Consider the following 22,275-nt stretch of genomic DNA (forward strand, 5'->3'; position numbering starts at 1 on the left):
GAACATTATCCCCGAACAGACGAAAACGAGCACACACACACACACACACACACACACACACACAAACGCACTCACACACACACACACACACACACACTTGACCCAAACTATCTTCTGACTCGACCTTGTCCTTCCTTCTGCAGCCACAAATGGAAAACCCAGCACACGTTCTCTTTGTGTGTATGTGTGTGCCTGTGTGTGTGTGTGCGTGTGTCATCTCCCTTTTCACTCCAGTTCATGAGGTCACCTGCAGTGTGTATCATTTGGCAGTCGAGGCCTGCACTGTTATTTTTCCTGCTCTTAGGTGAACATGTGTGTTCGAGCATACATGTGAGCAGGCGCGTCTCATCCATGGGTGATGCGACACCCGCACTTTCATAAAAACAAAAATTCATCCCTCTCACTTTTTACAGAGGAAACGTGTTGGTCCAGTTAGATTGATGGAATGGTGACCAAGCCAGCGATGAGTAAAGTGTAAATAAATTGACAAAAAATGAGTAACGGGTGGCAAAGAATGGTCCAAAATGGCAAAAACATGGCAAGAAAAGGGTGAAAAGTGACTAAAATGGGCCAAAAGCAGTCAAGAGTGGCAAAACAATTGCCAACAAAGAGGAAACAGGTGGTTTGTAATGGCAAAAGGTAGCTTAAATGAGCAAAATGTGGCAAACAATCGTGAAAAAGGGCAAAAATGTGGAACAAAGGCTTGCTTATTTGGATAAAAAGTGGCAAAAGGGTTAAAGAATTGACAAAAAATCGAAGAAAAGTGTAAAAACAACTTGCAAAAATGGACAATAGGTAGCTAAAAAGAGGCAAAAATGGGATGAAGAAAATAAAGGAGTTAAAAAGTTTCCCTCTTTTAAGGTTTTCTGGGGAAATAATAAAAATTAAGACACAAAGAGCTATATGTTGAGTATCACTGACTTAATCATGGTTTTAATAAACTAAATTGGGACACCCTCATTTTTAAAATCGCTGCCCCAGCCCAGTATGTGAGCTAAAGCTGTGTGTGCAATCTTACTTTAGATGATGGAAAAAACTATTTCCTTCTCCTCTGTTGTCACAGCGCAGCATGGAACCCTGGAGTTTTATCACAGCTGAGCCTGAGCTGGGAGAGGGGGGCAGGATGGTGACACATGATGAGGGGGATTCACATGCAGGGCAGGTATAGGAGCAGCTGGAGGAGGAGGAGGGAAACATTAGGCACACACTCAGCTGTGTGATTGTGGGTGTGTTTAGGGTTATAAGTACCACCACTCATACCTGTGTTACTTACAGCAAGGCTTGTGGCTTAGAGGAGACTCTCTCACACACACACACACACACACACGTGTCAGGTGACACACCTGTTCTGCACTCCAGCACAACCATCACTGACATCTGACTCCAGGTAAGGACTGTTTCTGCTCGTCTCCGCACCTTTAAAGGATGTGAATGATCTGCTTTTTTATTACTTACCTAAAAAACATATTTCAACTGGAAATGTTAAGTTTTAGGAGCCTTTTTTTTTACCTTTTAAATATATTTAAAGGCATATGTTTGATATTTTATACCAATTCAGAAAGAATGCCAGGCTCTGTGGTTGTATTTAATGTTAATTTACAATGGAGAAAAACTCTTTTTTTTAAAATATACTTCATTGCAATAATTAACAAAAAAAAAAAAAAACATTGAAAGTACACTGCATTTATATATATAACAATTAAATTACTCAATAAACAAAACAAAACAATAAAACAACCAAAAAAGTCTACTTAGTCTATTTTCAGAGGAAAAATCGTTGAAACGTTATATTGCAAAAAATCTGAGACAACATGAGTTAAATTATTGTATCTTTAAAGATATGGTAAATTAGATGAGGGATTTGCAAAATACTGCATTTCTGATTCAGATTTTTTTTTTATTTTCGCTGCAAAAAAGTCAGTAAATCAGTGAAATCTTCCTTTTATGTACTAGAAGTTAACCTTGAGTATTTGTGAGCTTTTCTTTAGACGTTTATCCACCTTCTAGGGACTTTTGGGTGTAAGATTTTACTGAAATTTCATACACAGACATATCCAATCTTGGCTACATTTTGCTGTATCCTTTTAAAAATGTTTATCCAAAGTTCATGCAGAAAAAAAAAAAAAAACCTGCTTTAAAAGCTTGAGAAAGATCCAATGATTTACTAAAAATGAAAATACAAAAATGCACATTGCTTGGTTGAAACGTATTAATATGGAGTTACTTTAAAAGTAAAACAACTGTTGCTTTCTCAGCGCAGTGGGGTTTTTTTTTTTTTTTTTTGCCAGCCTGTTCTGGTGGTCCATCCACTTCCCCCAACAAAAAACCTTCAGGCGTGGAAACCTCACATAGAGGAAAAAAGGGTTAATGGCCACACAATCCTGACTTGTCTATTTGGTCGCACTAGCAGCGTTAATGGCGTCCCCAGAGCTTTCTCTCTGCTGCCACCGGGATGATTCCCAACATATCTGACTGCAAAGAAGTGGGAGGTGGAGAGAGAAAAAGCAGCCAATTTAGAGTTCAGGGGTCGGGAGAGCCCGATTCAGAGGAAAACATGACTTTATTGTTTACACACGTGTGGGGACTGTACGGGTGAGTTAGGAGAGTACAGGATATGCATCAATGGTTGGCATACAATGAACGTAATGTGTACTGTTAGGAGCATTTGGGGGTAAAAGTGGGAACCGAAGGTTATTTGGTGAATTTGGGTATATGCTGATTCAGAATATCAATGTTCCCAAACTGTAACTTTTACCTCTTAAATTAAAACTCAAAACAGGAGATTTTGGTTCATCTCTAGCATTTTACAAACAAACAGGTGATATTCAGAGTTTGGTTTATATGGTCAAATTTTAGTCAAATCAATTCGGGATGTCCTTATAGTCCCTTACATTGTCATGTTACAGACAAAACATATTGTGCAAAGACAATAGTTGATTATATCTGCAATGCTTGTGAATAAAATCAGTCATTTGTATTCATGCAGACAAGTTGTTCAGTCGTTTTTTTTTTTTAACACCTGCATAGTGCTGTACATCGTAGCCGAGTTTTCCGACATTTGCGTTGCGAGGTTCTGCCCAGTCATTGGCACGAACATTAAATCATCCTTAAGCTAACCGTGTCCATAAGCAGTTTTAAATGGTGAATTTGAACATGTAGGACTGGGAACATGGATCGTCGGAATCAGCACATCGAAATTGTCTCCAAGCCACATGTTCCCCGCTTTTACCCCAATTTGTCACTAACCGCTAGTTCCAGCAATCTCTTAGAGAATGGAGCTAAGTATATTAATTGGGGATACATCACTGAAAAAGGGTTGTATAACATTGCGGCCCAGAAAAATCATGGAAGACGCAGGAAAGCTAAGAGATCTTGCATTGGTTTTTACTTGCACATGGTAGCACACCACCAGACAGAGATAAAGTGTCATGAGCAGTTCTAGCTCTTTATACCTGTACCTGATTTTTCCCCAGATCGTTCCACTCGCCTCCCCTCACCCAGATGTCATCGTGTCTGACCTCCTACCATCTCTGCCTCCTGGCGTTACAGGTGATGTCGCTGCTTCTGCTTTTCACTCCCATCAGTTGGAGCCATGACAGCCTCACCCCAGGGTGCCACCTTTATCGTGAGTTACACAGCTTGAATATCAAACGTCAATTAAAAGAGAAATAAGAGCCCAAGTTATTTGAATTCAGGACCAGTTAGCTCATATTCACCAACTGGTTCACGTTCCCACAGCCTTTAACGTGACCATCCGAAGCGACCGCAGAGGAACATGTAAAGGCACCCATCTGGTGTACGCTTGTGTTGGATACTGCGAGTCCAGTGCCTTCCCGTCTAGATACTCAGTGCTGGTGGCCTCCAACTTCACTCACAACATCACCTCAGCTTCTCGATGTTGCACCATCAGCAAGGAAGCCAAGGTAAGAGGCATGCTGGCCTTGACGACGCAACAGATCCATGAACAACATCTGCTTTTACTTTGGCAAGTTGATCATGTTCTTGTGGCCCATCAGGTTAAAGTTCGCCTGGATTGTCCTCAAGGACGTCACCACAATGAGATCGAGATCCTGACAGCAAAGGCGTGTCGCTGCGACATGTGCCGCAAGTCTCGCTACTGACACAGCTGGACCGAAGGCTGCACTGCAATCGATTCAAAGGGTTGTTGGTGCGTTTAGGTTTCACGATCTTTAATGAACGACGAGAGAGAAATGTTGGTCGTTTGTGCAAATCAGCTCATCTTGGAGAAAGTGCTTTGTGATTTTGCCCATAATCATGTTGTCATTTTAAGAAGTTCTTTCTCATACAGAACAAGAGCACGCTGCCAAACGCCAAATATCCTCTTTGAGAGTTATCTGGATCCTGATCATGGCACCATGATCCCAAGAAGAGTAGTTATACCTTTTGGTAGTGACTAATGGGGTTCCAAAGAAAAAAATAAATACTGTAAATGATCATTCTCACTTTAAAGGCTTGGATATCCCCATTAATAATGATACAATAGGTCCAAATGTGTGGACACCCCCATTTTTTTTTTCATAGAACTATGATGAAATGTGCAATCCAGATCTAATCTGGATGATCCAGGTAATTTAGGAACCAACCCGACATAACTGAGGCAAATTTCATAAAGATTGGTCAATTATAAACCACGATAGGAGTTTTTTAAATTTCACCAATGATGAGCGATATGGATTTTTCCATTTTCCGAACTGATCGAGAATCAGTATTTTCATCTGGATCCCCTTCAAAGATATAATGGAATCTTTATTGGCATAAGGTCTATCTTTGGTTGAAATTCTGCAAAAATCCGCTCATTAATTTTGACAACATCCTGCCAACAGACACCCTGGTTACAATATTAACTCAACAGAGGTAATTATGAAAAAATACTGTAACACCATCCATATAATGGCATTAGGTCAGCGTTCTGAACCGTTGTCTGGACCGCTGTCTGAGCACTCTAATACTGAATGAGAATATTACTCTGTAATGGACCTATCACATTGTGCTGTGTGTGTGTCTATAAGTGCAAGTGTGTAGGCACTTTTCCCCAAAAAAATCTAATACATTTCCTTAACGTCTAATTTGGCATGGATTATATTTGTAATATAGATTTTCTTAACAGGAACACAGAAACTTGACGCAAAAAGAGAACCTCAAAAAACACAAAGTAAAATAAATGTGGTTGCTTAATCTGTATGACTATAATTCACTTAACGTGGATGAATGATGACTAATAACCCTCACCGACTGCTCATGTTGTGCTTCAATATTCAAACTTTGTTACTGTGAACATTTGCCACCTTCAACAGTCTATGTAAAAACACAACACAGTTTGTTTTGTTTTTTTTCCCCCAATAACTACTAATCACTGATGAGAGACAAAGGAATGTACATTAATTTATATTTATGAACTTCAGTGGATTGCATTTTGTAAATATTATCTATTGTTTAAAGCTGAGAATGTTGGAATGGAGAACAATGCACTGTATTGTTTGTGATAGATGACAATAAATGTATATTTGCTGCCAACTTTGGATTTTTCCTTATGTTTTTTTATACCTGCATTCAACATCTAGTGACACTTATAAGTTATACATATACAGTACGTTTATGTAAGTCTCTTTGTTTCTGCATATGTTTGTAGATATTTTGATATATAAATGGTAATGTATACGTGTGTGTGTGTGTGTGTATAGGCCAATGTATATATATATATATATATCACACATCCAGGGAATACTGGGTGCAGATGTAGTAGGCTGAATATGGGGGGAAATCTTTAGATTATAGATAAATACATACATTTAGCTTTTATTTAAGTAACGGAGCACATCTGTGAACTGTTCAGGTAAAAATGTACGGTAAAGTGACAAAGCAGCAGCGTCCTTGCTCGTCACATATACAATAAACTGTTCTAAATGACAGACTATATACAGTTTTATTATATATAAACTAAACAAGCAGCTCAAGTACTGCTTTTAAAACATCAGTTAACCCATTAAAAAATCCGTTTACTGTATTTCTCCTAACTTACCATTAAAATGAACAGTTACTGGTAACGTGTGAATCGGTTATCGATTACTATGTCTGAATTTGATGATACATCAATTATTTCTCCCATCACTAATAGTAAAGTTTTGCATTATTTGACAAATTTAATGTGTTTTTTTTTTTTTTTTTACCAACAGCTCTAATTTAAACTAAAGCAGGAATTTATTGTGCCATAGCAATGTAGTTATGGGAAAAGAAAAATGCTAAAAACTTGACATATTTTATACTGCTCATTCAGTTGAACATATTTAACTTATTGTTTGGGGGATTGAGGGAATATTGAAGTCATTTTGACAATACATACTACATCAGGTACGCCCACATTGTTGCACCATTAGTTTCTGATCACGCACAGGGAAACTAGAGGATGAGGTGAAGGTTTCAGCATTGGTAAAATGTACAATGCAATGGAGAATGTACAGCCATGTGAAATCAATAATTTGAGAAAATGCAAAAAGTTGTGTGTTGTATTGAAATGTGAGTAATAGTTTTTTGGCCTTTTTTTGTTTTTCAGAACCACTGTGTTATAGCACTTATAGAAGATGTACAAACAAAATGACCTGAGTTTAGGAAATGGAAATGTGCACATGTTGAAGTTCAATGCATTTGAATGCATGTTTTGCCTTAATAAATATACAATATACACTTTAGAAACCCTTTTTTTTTTCGACAAACAGGTGTTTTTAGCAGACACGCAAATCAATTATTTACTTTATTTTTTGTATTTCTATGTTGTGTGTATTTCGGTTAATGTTAGGTATTGTGTATGCTTTGGTTATTGTGTTCTCTTTTCTTTTCCGTGTGAATGTTTTTTGCACATCCTATTTTATATTTAATATTTGGGAACTGTCATGCATTATGGTCTGAGATATAGACCCCAGGAAGAATATGGGATCTAAATAAAAAAAATAAAATTAATATATTTCTATATCATACAGTATAGTACACTGTAAACCAGAATGTCCAAAGTCATTAAATATTAAGTAGTTTACATTCAAAGCTTTGAAAAAAGGTCTACTAACTTAATTATGTAACGTTTTGACGAGTTACTTTATCTAATATTTTATTATTATAATATATATATATTATATTATATTTTTTGAGTAAATGGAACTATATTTGTTTATAAGTAAGCATAACTTAAAAACACAACTTAAGTGCAATTGAATAGAATTAGGTAGTTACATGCTAAGAATGATAAAGTCCTGTTATTTCTGTGGTTTCAAATAATAAAAAAATAAAAAATTGAACTGTTATCATAAAGTACAAGTAGCCAGTTATCCAACCTTTTAAGTACTGGAAAAGTTAGATTTTTAAGTTAGTCAACTTAAAAAAAAAAAAAATTGAGGCAATCAATTGCCTCAATTTTTGGAGTTCTGGTAACTTATTCAGATTTACAGTGTAGCTCTGTACAGAAGTTAATGTTAGCTTTGGTCCAAGAAAGCAACACTTTTATTTAGTTATTTTGTGTTACTTGATATACGTGTATTCACTGGTGCATTCATTTCTGTTGCTATTGACAGCAGCCTCATGCATGGAGCATGTATTTATTGCACCAACAACAAAAAACCCAAAGTCCTCTATAGTAACTTAAACGATTTATTTTGTATCTCATACATTAGCAGTATATATATATGTATATATAAATCCTGTCCGTGTTCCATCCATCAGAAGGTCTCACACTCAGTGTCCAGTGTGGAGCAGCTAGCACAGTGACAGTGCAGAGCCATGGGGTAATGGTAGAGAGGGGAGATGTTGGGCTGGCAGCCCGGCAACCGGGCACTCAGGTGACGGATCCGGCTGTAGGTGCAGACACGGTGGTGGCGATGGATGAAGGGGGGGTCTGGGACAGGTCTCTGATGTAAACAGGGAAACACACACAAGCTGTGGGATTGTGGGTAATAACAGAAAAACCAGAACTGTAGGCCTATATAAAGAAACGGCAGGGTGGTATTTCATAGAATGACTGTATGAGCCAAAATGTACCACAATAAAATGACATTAACTTCCCCTTAAAAGGGAATGAGTATTACAGAACAGAGTTGGCTGCTGAACTTGTTCTGGTTTGGAGTGAGTCATGGATCATTAACCGTTTATTGGATGTTTCACTCTTCCAGCACTGGGAATACAGAACAAAGGGTGCGATTATTGTGGTTCATTATTGTCAGTGGTGGACAGTAACTAAGTAAATTCACTACTACTACTAGTAGTATTTTCAACTTTCTGCACTTTGAGTATTATTTTTGATGGATATTTCTTACTTTCACTACACCAGCGATTCTCAACTGGTGGGTCGGGACCCAAAAGTGGGTAGCGTACTTGTACTGTGTGGCTCGTGGATAGCAGGTTGAAAATAAATTTTTAAAAACTCAATATCCCTCATGTTGGACAAGTCTTTTATTTTGAAAGAAACTTTTCTTTTGACAGGCATGTTGCACAGGAAAATATATAGATTTATGTGTGTTTTGCCTGTGGCAATCAAACTGTATAATTCATCACTGTAACCTCACAGCTTGATTGTTGTAAATATCTGTCTCATATTTGTATATAATTTGTATATTTGAATAATTATTATTATTAGTATTATCTATCTTACTTTATTTTTTACTACTGTAATGTGTGTGTATCTGATCCTTATTTTTAACAGTCTTTCACTTAATTAAACACTTATTTAACGTTTATTCTTTCTTTCGTCTTTGTTAAACATTTTATTCTTTTATTTGTGATTTTAATTTTCATAAATTGACTGTAACAAAAGCGATTTTCCCCCCTGGAATTCACAAAGGAATTCTGATTCTGATTCTGATTTCAACGCTTATTTTTGAAAAACTCGGTTTGGTTGGTTGAATACTAGAAAAAGTGGGTCGCGATTTAATGACCGTGGCAAAATGTGGGTCCCAGGGTGAGACCAGTTGAGGACCCCTGCACTACACGACATTTGAAAGACAAATATTGTGCTTTTTACTCCACTACATTTCTTTGGATACTCGTGTTCCGTCAGCTTAGGTTTTTTTCTTTACTTCAGTTACGCAGACGTGTAAAGAGTACTGATATATCCTACTGAAGTACAGGAAAGTGTACTCAAGTACAATTAAGTAATACATAAAATACTCCACGACAGGTAAAAGTAGCTCAAATAAATAGTACTCAAGGTAAAAGTTACTCGTTACTTTCACTCAGTAAAGGTCGGGTGTAGAAATGTAACGAATGACTTTGTAAAATGACTGATTTAGAAATATACTCAAAAAAGTACAAGTACCTATAAAAACAACTCATTTACAGTAACGTGTGGACTTGTAATCAGTTACTTTTACCTCTGTTAACTAGTTCTTTAGTGTTTGTTAAATATACCTCATGATGCTCAAGTTTTACGACAAGTGACATAAATATTTATTTTTTATCAAATGAAACAGTTGTATCGATGAATGAAGGTAAATTCTGACTTACTCGCGTTACTGTACTTGAGCTGCTTTTATGGGTATTTATACATATATTTTTTTATGTAGACTTCTAAATCAGTCATTTTACTTGTACTTAAGTGTGTTTGAAAAGAAATAAAGTATTTTGTTACATTTCTATCCCCAAACGCTACTGAGTACATTATTATTGTGTTTTTTGTGATAATTTCTTTATTTCCATTTAATGGTCTCTTTGAACATAATCCATATGTTCTTATTTGTGCCATTTCTGATGAATACCTAGCCACTTTCTTCAGTTCAGGTTGTTGTTTCCACCTATTATGTTGTTACATACATGGCACATTTGGCAAGGCACTGTTTTAGAGCTCATAAGTTTAGCTATACTTAGTGCCAGAGATTTATTACTATTATTTTTTATTATTATAATTGAATTCATTGGTGTTATTTCATTTAAAAAAAAAAAAAAAAAAAAAAAAAGATCATACATTTTGTATTTTTTTTATTTTATACAGAAGCCTTTGTGGATTTGAAATCTATTCAATATTCAAGTCATTTTTATGAAAATAGTAATAAAGGTGAACTTTGTCCATCTCTGGTTACTGTAGCTTCTCGTGTAGTGTGCACGTGTTTTTGTTGATTGGTTTTTACCTCCCAGGTGTGACAGCGCCCCCAGCAGGCTTCCGTAGTAATGCGCAGCCCCCTGCAGCCTGGCTTTTGGGCCACGAAGGTGAACTCTCGCACTGCGCATCCCCGGAAGTCGTGCAGGGTGGTTGTCATGGCAGCGTACGTCGTCGTCCCACCTCCAAATAGAAAGCATAAAATAAAGAAGGCAGGAGGGAGGAGCATGATGACGTCTGTAGAGGATGGAGAAAGGCACCATTATTTTTATCTGGGCAAAATTAAGCATTAAAATAAATCACAACATCTTTAAAAAATGTTACATTTATCAACTAAATACAAACGTTTTCTCGACATAATTACCAGTGGGAATAATAGACAATATGACTCATTACGTCCCTCTAGCGACTAACATGGGAACTGCAGCATAAAGGATCGTAAACACACAAGTACAACAATTATTACATTTCTTCTTATACCAACTTTAATTGTGTAAAACTGTTAAAAGGGGGAAAAAACAAAAAAAAAAAAAAAAAAACTTTCCCCACACATGTTCCTTCACGCTCAGAATAATAAACACTGAGGTTGTTAAAGGCATGTTGTAATTAAAGCTTCCAGTAGACACTTATTCATCAATACTTATTGTACTAATGCAATATATAATAAACAGTGCATTGGTTGTAGACCAAAACGCTGTAAAATAGCTTAGAAATAGAATTCCCTTCTTTGTTGTAATACATGTGCATTAAAGGAATAAAAACTGACCTTATATCCTTAGGACCGTGCAGAGACGTGAGCTGCAGCTCTCTGGTGTCTCCTTGCCAGGGCAAATCCAGTGAATGGAAGCAGTTCGCCTTTGTTTTTGTTTTTAGGAAACCATTAAGGGAGGGCGGACACTGACATCATGGCAATTACCAACATCACAAATGCCATAAAAGACCCCAAGACAGAAATAATGGGGAGTCCTTGGAAAATCCAGGGACATGTCTATGTTTTCTTAACCTCAGATTGTATCTGGTGTGTGTGTGTGTGTCAGTGAACACATTTTATCCTCCTTTTTCTTTCCTACAATGAGGAGCATATACAGGTATCCTGACACTAGGGTCAGTAATCTGACTGCTTTTTTAACCTCTTACACTGTGTGTGTGTGTGTGTGTGTGTGTGTGTGCGTGTGTGTGTGTGTGTGTACAGTGTATACTTGTTAAGTACAGGGTGGACTTTAAAAGAGTTTAAAAGAGAATAAATCAAACGAACTGATGAATGATGGCTGCTTAACATAATCATGCAATTATTTGCGACTGACTCTCTAGTTTGATATAAAAACACAATAATGTAGTTATTGTGTTATGACATTTTCTTTCATTTTCAACCCAACAAGTTGCTTCTGACATACGATTGCAGTGTGAATAGAGATCAATACCCATGATTACATTTTTTTTTAAAAAAATGGGTAAAATGCAGAGGAGAATTTTACTATGGTGATTACTAAAGGTTATGTTATTATTCAACTTTGAGCAGACTTGGAAACAGCATTGTTATGTGTCCCATCCTGTGTTTTTTTTTTTTTTTAGTCTAAGTAGTCTTGTGTTGTACACACACACACACACAAAAGAGAAAAACCTTAGTAAAACACTACATGTCTATTATCTGGACCAGCCCTTGAAGTAAATGCACAAAAGGAGTTAAACGCATACAAACGTATACAGAAATATAAACTAGACAACATAAATACACAAAACTAACTCCAAAAACACACAATGGCCAAAAAAACAAAAAAACAATTGAGAGAAAAACTACAGTATAAAATTACAAAACGACAACAAAACACAGAAAACGGATAAACAAAAAAAATATCTTTAAAAAAAAAAAAATTACAAAATGAGAACAAAAACACACCAAACAAAATGAGAGGAAAATACACACAAGAGAACAACAAAGCGCAATATGAGAAGAAAAAAAATTCCACAAAACCACCACAAAAAGCAATAAAACGATCAATCACACCAAAAACACATGAAATGACGACACAAACGTATTGTTCTTCCCTGTATTAATGCTCACACTCGTCATTATTATAAATGCTGACATGAACTTGGATCAGAAAATCACTTCTTTGGGGCCTCGCTGTGATAAAAAGCTGCCTCCCACTGCTTCAAAGGCTGGGAAGAAATTTCTATCCGCATTAATAAACAGTGGGTCCAAATGTATGGGCACCCCCCATTTAAAAAAAAATAAATAAAAAAATTATGAAACGCACAATCCGGATTAAACTTTGTAGTCCAATTTCATAAAGATCGGTCAAGATCTGAATTTTTTTACATTTTGCCAATGATGGTAAGAGATTTTTTATTCTTTAAACTGAGCCAGAATCAGTATATTGATTCCCCTCCTAAATGTAATGGAATCCTCCATGGCATAAGGTCTATCTCTGATTAAAGGTTTATCAAATCTCAGTGCTTTTAACGTACTTCTGCTGACAGGCAAAAACGATTAGCTCCTTGGTGGAGGTAACAACATATTCAAAAGTGAAATTTGGAAGCTAAATTAACATTTTGCCGCTTCGTTCTGGTAGTTTTACCACATGTGTACCATGATGTGAACACCTCAGGTTACATATTTTAATGACTGTATGGGGGGAAAATGCCTGTAATTACCAGGTAGGTATTATCGGTAAAGCTGGAAGATTATTTCCCAGTAGTCCCATTAAACACCAAACAACAGCGTTAAAGACACAAAAACAGCCTGGACACAAAGTGTTTTCTCAAAGTGAAGTTTCATTTTTAGCACAGTTTTTTCCTCCATTCTATGACCTCTGTAATGTTACATACAGTAGTAAGCCTCTCTACATTCAAACCCCCCACCCCCCACCCCACCCTGTGGTTGGTCCCCAAAATATACATCTTCTGTGTCGACTTTAACATCTTCTCTAGGATTTCTCATTTTTTTTTTTTTTTTTTTTTTTTTTTTTCTTAAACACAACAAACACAGACCATTGGGCAGACAGTGCAAATCTAGAGATTCAGTGAAATTGCTACGTAATGCAGATGTAGGTTTCAGCAACATTGTATTCGCACTCCGCTTCTCTGACTTATTGCCATTCTACTGCGTCTAACTAAGTCCTTCCACAGCCTCGCTCCGATTTGAAAAACAATGGTTGGAATTTTGGCCGCATAAGAGGAGAATGTGCATCAGTAAAATGAAACCAGCATCTGATGGAAGTCTGTGAGGTGAAGCCCGATCTCTGTGAAGCTCAGTTGGTTAATATCGTTAATAATCAGCTGAGTAAAAACAGGAAGGTAAGAGGCCAGTCCCCACCCCCACCCCAACCCACCCTACCCACCCCCACCCGGGCAAGAACAATAAAGAGGGCTCGAGTGTAAACAATTAAACAAAAATCCACAAGGTAAACCAAAAACAAGGTCAAGCTTAGTTTCATGTAGTTGTGTTTACAAGTGTGAAATGCCTGAATCAACAGTGTTGGAAATCTAACTGCAAGGAGCTCATCAAAGCAGATACAAATTCATCAACATCAAAGTAGGGACGCACAATATTGGAGTTTTGGCCGACATCTCATATGTTGATATTTTACAACTCATTTGGCCGATAACAGATAGACATTTTTCCTCTCACATCTACTTTCTGTAGTGGAAATAACAATTAGACTACAATCCAGACTTTTTTTTATCACGTTGACCCGCTAGCAAACACAGAAATAAGACAAAGACGAAAACGATGCAACATCAGTAATCATTGCTTGGGCAAAATAAGAAAAGTACTTCAAACTTACGTAATGTAAAGCACGTCATTTATTCCTGAAAATGGCTTTTAAACTGAATTAAGATACTTTCAACCTACTTAAATGTTGTATTTGACATTTTTACTAGATCTAAGCATTCCGTCATAGCAAGATTTGTCGAAATCAGTAAAGTCAGTGAATAATTCTACTTTGAGATCATCTACAACCTCATGCCTTCGTTGATTTTCAAGCACTCCTGCAGTTTGCTCCCCACACACAAGATGGCGCAGCTTAGTCACGCCTCTGCACGAGCAATGAGGCGTCTAGTTTATTTGGTTGATCATGTTATTTTATGAAGGTGTCTATTCGTACAGTTGCCGCACCGACAACCCCCGGTGCTATTGGTATGTTTACTAAAGCACACGGGCATAGCATCTTATCATAAATCGCAACAATTTTTAGGATTAAGGTTAGGTTTACAGTTAGGTTTAGTCTTAGTCACGTGACCTAAACTGGCCAATGAGGGGCGCTGCATACGTTTAGAATGTCGGTATAGTGATGCGGCAACCGCACGGATAGCCACTGCCTTATTTTATCAGTTAACGATATCGACCGAATGGCCGATGTCCGATGCATAATTTTATACCCGATATCGACCGATACAGATGTTGTGCCGCTAATATTGTGCATCACTACATGAAAGTCGGCGTTTTAGTTAAAATATGAGGTCTAATCCTGATTAATACAGAATAATAAAACAATTATTAGAAACGCCACATTTCAACTCAGTTCTAGTATAGTTCAAAATCCAAAACGCAGGATCATCAAAGCCCAGTTTAAAAGCACTAAATGATTAGGTAAGATTAAAAATAAATAAATAAATAAAACCTCTGTTGATTCAGGCATGTTTTCAAGTGTGTAGAAAACCAGCAGGTCTGAAGGGTTTTTGAATGTTTGGTTTCAAAGCAGGTAGCTCTGGGTCTCAAGCATAAAAAAAGAAACAATCAACGTGTTACATTCAGATTCAAACCCTGTCCCTCAGAAAGGAAAGAAAGAGAAAGAGAGAGAGAGAGAGAGAAAGAAGCAACCAGACCTTCTCACATTCTCTCTCTCACTCCGTCTACATACATGTTTTCAAATCATCGATACACTTCCCGGATTCGCACCAACACACTCACGCGAGCGCACACACACACACACGTGCACACACAACCTGACCGTCATGTTCAAATAAGAGTACATTTCCTGATCGAATATAAAATAAATAGCATCAGAATCAATATTCCACAAAAATGAACAAGATCATACAAAAACCAAGAGAATAAAACAACATAATCACAAAGCAAAATCAGTTCTCATCAAATCAATTTACACAAAAAAATGTAGCTTTAAGACAAAGTGAATATCAAGGACACAGGAGGAGTGAAAAGAAGAAGGGTCAGTCTCTCAGGTGCCCTCCTCCTGATGAACTCCCATAAAACACACAACATCCTGAAAGAATGAAAATATTGCTAAAAATGTATTTCATTTTTTTTTTTTTTTCTTCTTCTTCTGTTTTTCCCACTCTGACAGTCCCAACCCTCTGATATTAGGATCCATTAAGAACAGACAGATTTTTGTTGGTTCACACCGCCTTGGTCACCAGCGAGCAACGTCAGGTTTTTTGAGCCTGCAGACGCTTCAGGAGGGCTCCGAAATCCAGCTGGATTACAGCGCTTGGCTTTTGTTTCAGACACATTTGTGGTGCACTTTTGAGTTTAGTTCAGTTTTGTCAAAACACGTGGTAAATTAATATGAATAACACCGTTTGGAAACTGATTTAATGATAGCGGGTGCAGGCGAATAGGTCTGGAAGCATCCGTTGATCATATTCCTCATTTATAACTGGTATAGTGGACTTTAGCACAACATAAATTACAGTAATATGAACAACAGGTCAACTTTGTGTGTGGGAAAGCTCTCTGATGTACTTTCGTCCTCTAGTACACATGCGTCAAACTCATTTTGGCCCTTTAGAGCAGTGTGTCTCAAATGGGGGTACGTGTACCCCTAGGGGTACACAATGGTACTACAGTGGGTACTTGAGAGAATGGAAAATTAACAAATAGTGTCAGTTTTGGTCCAACTCCAGGTGTGAGATGACCAGAAATGATAAAAAAAAAAAAAAAAAACTATACGAATAAATCTATTCAGGAGCCACTAAAACAGTGTTTTTCAACCTTGGGGTCGCCTGAAATTTCAGAAAAATTAAAATAGATTTTGAAATTTTGAAATTACTGTTTTAAAAAATAATAATTGAACTAAATTCATATTTCACAAAGTGAAAGTATGGAAATGCAGTTGTTTAAAATGCAGTGAGTAATAAATAAATAAATACATCTGAGCTCAAAACAAACAAAAAAATGTCAATAGGGTCATTATGATCACTATAGTTGTTTTTAAACAGTTTTCTAAGCAAAATGCTGTCGTCGGACAAAGTGGGGTACTTGGATTCAGAAATAAGAGAAAGTTGGAGAAAGTTTAAAAAAAAAAAAAAGATAGAAAAAACATGAACCAATGTGTAAATTATAGGGGTGTCCTGATCCAATATTGATATCTGATATCGGTCCGATATCAGCAACATCACTTGATCAAGCCTTTTCTAACACTCCACACTACAAAATAAGTAATAGGTATTAATGATGAATGTTGATATTGCATTGGATCGATATCAACCAATAATCAAGGTCGCAATATCGGTATCGTATCATCCATGGTAAATTACAACTAATTTGATTGTAGATATCTCAGTAGCTTCAAATTCACAATCTTCATGAAACTTTACAATATTTTCCAGCGCTTACAGTTTTCCCACGCTTAGATCACATGATGGCAGTCAGATTTAAAAGCTAAATTGCTAAAAAATCATTCGATACATTTCCTCAAATTAAATAAAAAAAAAAAAAAAAAATCACAAAATCAAGTAAATTTAGGGTGGAGCTTCTGCAGGGACTGAAATCTAGAACTTATTGCTCTGATATTGTCGGTGCCTTACAGACTTTACTGATCATTTAAAGGTGGAAGTGCAAAGTAGGGCATATTATTGTTGATATTTCATGTTTTCCTCCCTATTATCTGCGACCCACTCGAGATTAAACTGGTCCGCATTTGGCCCCTGGACTAAAATTAGTTTGACACCCCTGCTCTAGTATGACAGCTGAACAGCTGTTCCCAGCAAAATCTCAGGTTATGCATTTAAATATTATCGATATTACTTCTATTAGCAGCTTCTAAATGGCATCCAATCTGAAGAGGATGACAAAGAGCTCTAGGCTATACTGTAGGTGCTTTTCAGCCGCCAATGCTGACACCAATAAAAACACACTGCACCAAGCACAAGCACGGCAATAATAGTACCTACTACTACCCACAGGAGGATTGGATGCATTTGCTACTTCATGGAGCTGCACGAACCAAATAACCTGCACTTTACTCATACCTTGCTATGAAAATTGAGGGGATATACTGTAGCAGGAAAACTGCTTGGAAAAGAACTGAAATGTAAAAAATAATCATTAGTTGGTGGTGATAAAGTGCTCACATGTGTGTTAGTAAATAATAAATAAATTAAAAATCAATTTGGTGATCCTAAACCTACTTGTGTTGACAGAAAGAGACATTTACAGCTGCTTAACCACACAAATAGATTTTCTTTTTTTTTTTAAACTGTAGCTGTGCGTCTTCCATATGTTGTTTTCATCCACTACCGATGCCAGTGTGACCCCCTAAAACACTGCCAAAGGGATCGTTTCTGGTGTTTTCAAAAATTGCAAGTTGTTGACAAAAAAAACCAAAAAAAAAGGCGGATGTTGAAATAGTGGTTTCCAGGGAAACATCTGAATACGGCCGTTATTTGAGTTATTTGGTCAAAAAATGCAAATCACCATCTTGTCTGCTGAAGAAACACAAGAAACCAAAGTGAGGACAAAAAAAAAATCACTCGGCAACGTCTTTGCATTCTTCTACGGGACACCAAATCCCACAATGCAATGCAAGTCACGTGATAATTTAACAACAACTTGATTGTTTATGATTAAATCCCTATCAGAAGATTTGTGAATATAACTTTTGGAAAATATACAGGTACAGTTTGAACAATGTTAGCCATGTAGCTAAGCAGCTTTCATTTCTTGAATATGTGTATTTATTTTAATGTGACTGACCTTTAAATGATTTTTAAATGGAGGCCTTTGCACCATAAATGCTTTTAAAAACAAAAGGCGAACGGTGTGTACATCTCCAGGGCGTTTCTTCCCTCTTCAGGTCTGCTAAAGGGGAATCCTGCTGAATTGCAGCGCTCACATTATGGCCTCTTACATGTAACATGGGATGTGAATTCAGAATTCAAGTCGGCCTTCCCCTTTATGGTTTCTGCTACACTAGTGTTTCTCCCATAATACACGACGGAAATATCCAGAGACATACGTATATATATATAAAAACATCATCATCATCATCATCAGTAGTACTTGGAGTAGAGTAGAGTAGTAGTAGAGTAACAAGTAAGAAGAAGGAACATTATTGTACTTTATATCTTTATCTTCGGGGGGTTATTTAACCTTAACTGGACTTTAGGCTCTTCCTTTGGTGGAAACTGACAAACTGGGAGAACAGATAGTGCCACCTCTGCCTGTGTGTGTGTGTGTGTGTGTGTGTGTGTGTGTGTGTGTGTGTGTGTGTGTGTGTGTGTGTGTGTGTGTGTGTGTGTGTGTGTGTGTGTGTGTCTGAATCAATCCCGTGATGGCGTGTCTGTCTGTTTCACCTGGATACACTCAGTCGGTTTCTCGTCTGATATTTACAGTAAATGTGTGGGGGGATTATGGGGCAATAGTTTTGGGTGGTTTGTGTGAAATAGCTTCTTCGGTTAATGAAACCGATTGTTTCTGTCCACACATTAAACAAGCACCACTGACCAAAAGATAAATAAGAGGCCACAGTACAGACTCGGATCCCATTAGTTCAACGTTTACAACGAGGAGGACAAAGGGGACAACAAAGGTAGTTGTTGCACCTAAAGAGACATTTTAACGGTTTTATTGAATCAGCCCTCATTTCTAATATCCGTCTGCACTTTAGAGGCAATATTCATCTTCTGATCTGCAGTGTGTGAACAGCAAACGTGAACCAGTTTCACACAACTCCCAGATGAAGGTACAATAATTGACCTTAAATCACAGAGATTAGATCTCAGTGACACAAGGGGTCGACAGTGGATTTGTGTAGTACCTTTATCTGTCTCCCAACACTTTTACCATCACCTGCACACGTCTCCTTTGCCCACTTAACCCCGCCCCCCTTCTCCTGTCGGAGGCACCTAGGTGGCGCTCTCTCCTGCTCCGCTGGGTTTGGGCTCGGGCTGGTCGGGGTGAGCCGTCTGCGGGGACGACGGGGTCAGCGTGTCGCCTCTCTCGCCTCCTCGCTCCTGAAGGTTGCGCTGGTTCCTGGCGGCGTCCGTGAGCATCTGCATCCGGCGCTCCTGATGCTCCTCCAGACCTCGCCACAGCTCCACCCGCTCTCTTTCCCTTTTCAGCTCTCTGTAGGGTTGGAAAGCAGTGGTGACGCAAAAAACACCTGACAAGGAGCGTGACGCGCTTGCTCCGGAGTTTGCACTAGAGATGGATTTGCTTGCTTGTGGTTTATGTTCAGTTTGAATGCACAAGCGTTTCTCTTGTTGAATTTGTTTGCAAAAAAGGGACCCTGCAAGTCAGACATCGACAACTGGCGGCCCGTGGGCAACATGAGGCCCTAAAGTAAATGCACAAAATGACTGCAAAAACACACGAAACGGCAAAAAACACAAAATTGCAAAACAAGGACACTGAAAACAAACACACACAAAAGACTCCAGAATCACAAAACGACAACAAAAAAAACCGAAATAAAGGACCAAAAACACATGAAATGACAACAAACTCATTGTTCTTCCCTGTATTAATGATCAGATTCGTCATTATTCCAAATGCTGACATGAATGTTGATAATGTGGCCCTTGGATCACATTTTTGTGGCCCCGCTGTGGTAAACGTTGCTCACCTCTGCTCTAGGTACTAAGCACAGCTGAACGTAACGGATTACAAGGACTCACATTACTTTATATCAGTAATTTTAAGTGTACTTAAATACTTTTTTTAAATAAAGTAATTTATTTGTTACATTTCTACACCCAACCATTAATGAGTAAAATAATTTTTTGGTTGTGAAACTGCAAAAAAAAATGAAAGGACAAGACAACAATCAAATGCATCACATCATAGCCACCCAAACGTAATGCTCGGCGCCAAAACAGCTATTTTCTCAGTTTTACAATTCATAAATGTAGCTATACTTAGAGCCTGAGAATTTTTGATTTTGAATTTAATTTTCATCATTTTTAAGTTTATACACGAGATGCTTACTGTATGCAAGGGAACCGTGGCAAGATTTATGACCAAAAACAAATGTGAGGGGGGAGTACTATTTGATTACGCTACTTTTTACTTGTATTTGACTATTTTATGTATGACTTACTTCTACTTGAGTACAATTTCAATCAAGTAACAGTACTTCTACTCGAGTAGGATATATCAGTATTCTTTACACCTCTGGTACTAAGTAGCATTTCTTATTTTGCCACCTTTTTTTAAAAAAAAGTTTGAACTCTGCAAGACAGTCGAGGTCACAGGCAAGCAAATCATCATCAGTCCACGATAACCTGAGCTGCAAAAACAAACCAACAAAATCCAACCGGACGAAATGCATTTCCCGAACAAAATGCAAGTGAGGATGCGTAAGCTGAACCCCTCTGAGTCAGTATAACCCCTGTAGGGCTGATGTAAACTGGTATTAATCATGACTAACAGCAGGGGGTGTCAGTGCCCAACACTTTCACAGGCCGGATGCTTTCAGATCCTTGGAGACGACGTCACTTCCTACACTCGCAATCCTTACGATAGAGCTGATGGGACGTGATATTTCAATGTAAACCGATACCATACGACGTTTGTTAAACATTTTAATAGCACACTTTTAAATATGTGACTGTTTTGTGGTGTTTCATTGTTAAATTTAAAAAAAAAAAAAACAACAACAAAAAAAACGGATAATAACACAATACACTAGTCCCTCGCTATAACACGGTTCACCTTTCGCGGCCTGGGTGTTTCACTGATTTTTTTTACAGTGCAATTTTGTATGCATTTTTTTTTTACAGCGTATGGACGCGCATTGTGTTCTGCGTCCGGATTGGCTTCTGCGTTCACACCGGATGTGTCACGAAATGTCCCATACATAGAGATTACATACAAAGTCAATGGATAGACACGGCCCAGATGCGAAATCTTTCCTGTGCGACAGTGCGGTCCGATCCGCGCGTCATTTGTTGACAATGATGTCAGGCTGTCAACACGAACACCGGTCTGTTCACCCATTCAACCATGGACTAGAAGCTGTGTGTGACCACCTGGAGCTGTATGACACGGTCTTTATAACCGGGACCGGACTAGGAAGGGTTAGACGTGGAGGAGAATCAGCGAGGAGGTGGTAGCAGCAGGTAGCTAGGGTAGCATTAGCTGCTAATCACACCGGCTTTTTTCACTGGTGGTTTATGTTTATGAGAGGAGAAAAAGAAGCGCAGCTCCTCGCTTCATTAGGCAGTGAAACTCACCGAGTTGAATGTGTCACTGGTGGGTGAACGCAGCATTAGCCAATCAGGACGCAGAACACAATGCACGTTCATACGCTGTTAAAAAATGTCATCCAAAATTGCATTGTAAAAAAAAAATCCGCGAAACACCGAGGATTCTATGCATTCTCACCATTTAAAGAAATTGTGACCAGAGTTCTATTAAAAAGCAGATAAAATGAGTTTTTTCATGATTTATTTTAGGTGATACGAGTTAAATCCAAGTTGAGCAACTTTTGAGAGGTGATATCCTCTCTTTGGTCAAAGCCAATCAACTTAAATTTGACTTCATTTTAAAAAAAAAAAAAAAAAAAAAAAACCACCTTTTTTGACATAAATTACTAGAAGCCTCACTTCTTCAGAACATTTTAAAAATATTCCTTTTTTTACACGTTCGAGCCTAGAGTTACTGTGATTGTGAGCTTAGCAGAAGGTGAAGGTGGAACAAAGAAGATCTAACACCATGATTTTTTTCTGCGCGTCGATGGATTTGGTGGAACGAGGCCAGTGAGTCATACTCACTTCTGTTTCTCCACTTTGTAGGAGGCAGTGAGGTCATCAAACAGTTTGCTATTCATCTCCATGAAGGTTTTGAGTACGTTGTAGATCAGAGACACAATGGTCCTGCAGGAACAGAGCTGGATTAGACACTTAGCTCCTCAATGAAAGGCTGGACCTTAAGAGAGGCAACACGTTGAACAATCCTTTATCTGTCACATAACTTAGAAAAATAAACTGTATTCCTG

General features: G+C 37.8%; 3 protein-coding genes across 4 annotated transcripts in view; 1 reads left to right on the plus strand and 2 right to left on the minus strand.

Annotated features, from left to right (window-relative positions):
* The first annotated feature begins 2,452 nt into the window (after positions 1 to 2,452).
* Positions 2,453 to 4,121, plus strand: gpha2 (glycoprotein hormone subunit alpha 2). The gene is made up of 4 exons (XM_028475246.1): positions 2,453 to 2,592; positions 3,474 to 3,625; positions 3,739 to 3,923; positions 4,017 to 4,121. The coding sequence occupies exons 1-4, from the start codon at positions 2,453 to 2,455 to the stop codon at positions 4,119 to 4,121; spliced, it is 582 nt and encodes a 193-aa protein (XP_028331047.1).
* A 3,593-nt stretch (positions 4,122 to 7,714) lies between these two features.
* LOC114480678 (glycoprotein hormone beta-5-like) lies at positions 7,715 to 10,924 on the minus strand. 2 transcript variants are annotated; one of them, XM_028475056.1, is made up of 3 exons: positions 10,860 to 10,924; positions 10,125 to 10,330; positions 7,715 to 7,913 (listed from the first exon to the last, which is right to left on the minus strand). In XM_028475056.1, the coding sequence occupies exons 2-3, from the start codon at positions 10,320 to 10,322 to the stop codon at positions 7,725 to 7,727; spliced, it is 387 nt and encodes a 128-aa protein (XP_028330857.1). In that variant the 5' UTR covers positions 10,323 to 10,330; positions 10,860 to 10,924; the 3' UTR covers positions 7,715 to 7,724. The 2 variants fall into 2 exon arrangements, with proteins under 2 accessions (XP_028330857.1, XP_028330858.1); XM_028475057.1 differs by lacking the exon at positions 10,860 to 10,924 and having other exon boundaries at positions 10,125 to 10,390.
* A 5,482-nt stretch (positions 10,925 to 16,406) lies between these two features.
* The window catches only part of ppp2r5b (protein phosphatase 2, regulatory subunit B', beta), a 30,087-nt gene continuing 24,218 nt past the window's right edge, over positions 16,407 to 22,275 (minus strand). The window contains exons 12-13 of the mRNA XM_028475247.1: positions 22,052 to 22,153; positions 16,407 to 19,403 (exon numbers count right to left, since the gene is read on the minus strand). Coding sequence (XP_028331048.1) covers positions 19,184 to 19,403; positions 22,052 to 22,153 — 322 coding nt within the window. The 3' untranslated portion in view covers positions 16,407 to 19,183. The remainder of the gene's footprint in view (positions 19,404 to 22,051; positions 22,154 to 22,275) is intronic.

The sequence above is a fragment of the Gouania willdenowi genome, chromosome 18 (genome assembly GCF_900634775.1).
Source record: "Gouania willdenowi chromosome 18, fGouWil2.1, whole genome shotgun sequence".
Lineage (NCBI taxonomy): Eukaryota > Metazoa > Chordata > Actinopteri > Blenniiformes > Gobiesocidae > Gouania > Gouania willdenowi.

Bases quoted from the DNA above. Each gene is read 5' to 3' on its own strand.
- gpha2 (XM_028475246.1), top strand. From the start codon at position 2,453: ATGATTCCCAACATATCTGACTGCAAAGAAGTGGGAGGTGGAGAGAGA. The intron at 2,593-3,473 runs GTGAGTTAGGAG...ATTTTTCCCCAG, and splicing joins CACGTGTGGGGACTGTACGG to ATCGTTCCACTCGCCTCCCC. The intron at 3,924-4,016 runs GTAAGAGGCATG...GTGGCCCATCAG, and splicing joins CCATCAGCAAGGAAGCCAAG to GTTAAAGTTCGCCTGGATTG.
- LOC114480678 (XM_028475056.1), bottom strand. From the start codon at position 10,322: ATGCTCCTCCCTCCTGCCTTCTTTATTTTATGCTTTCTATTTGGAGGT. The intron at 7,914-10,124 runs GTAAAAACCAAT...TGTTTACATCAG, and splicing joins GGCGCTGTCACACCTGGGAG to AGACCTGTCCCAGACCCCCC.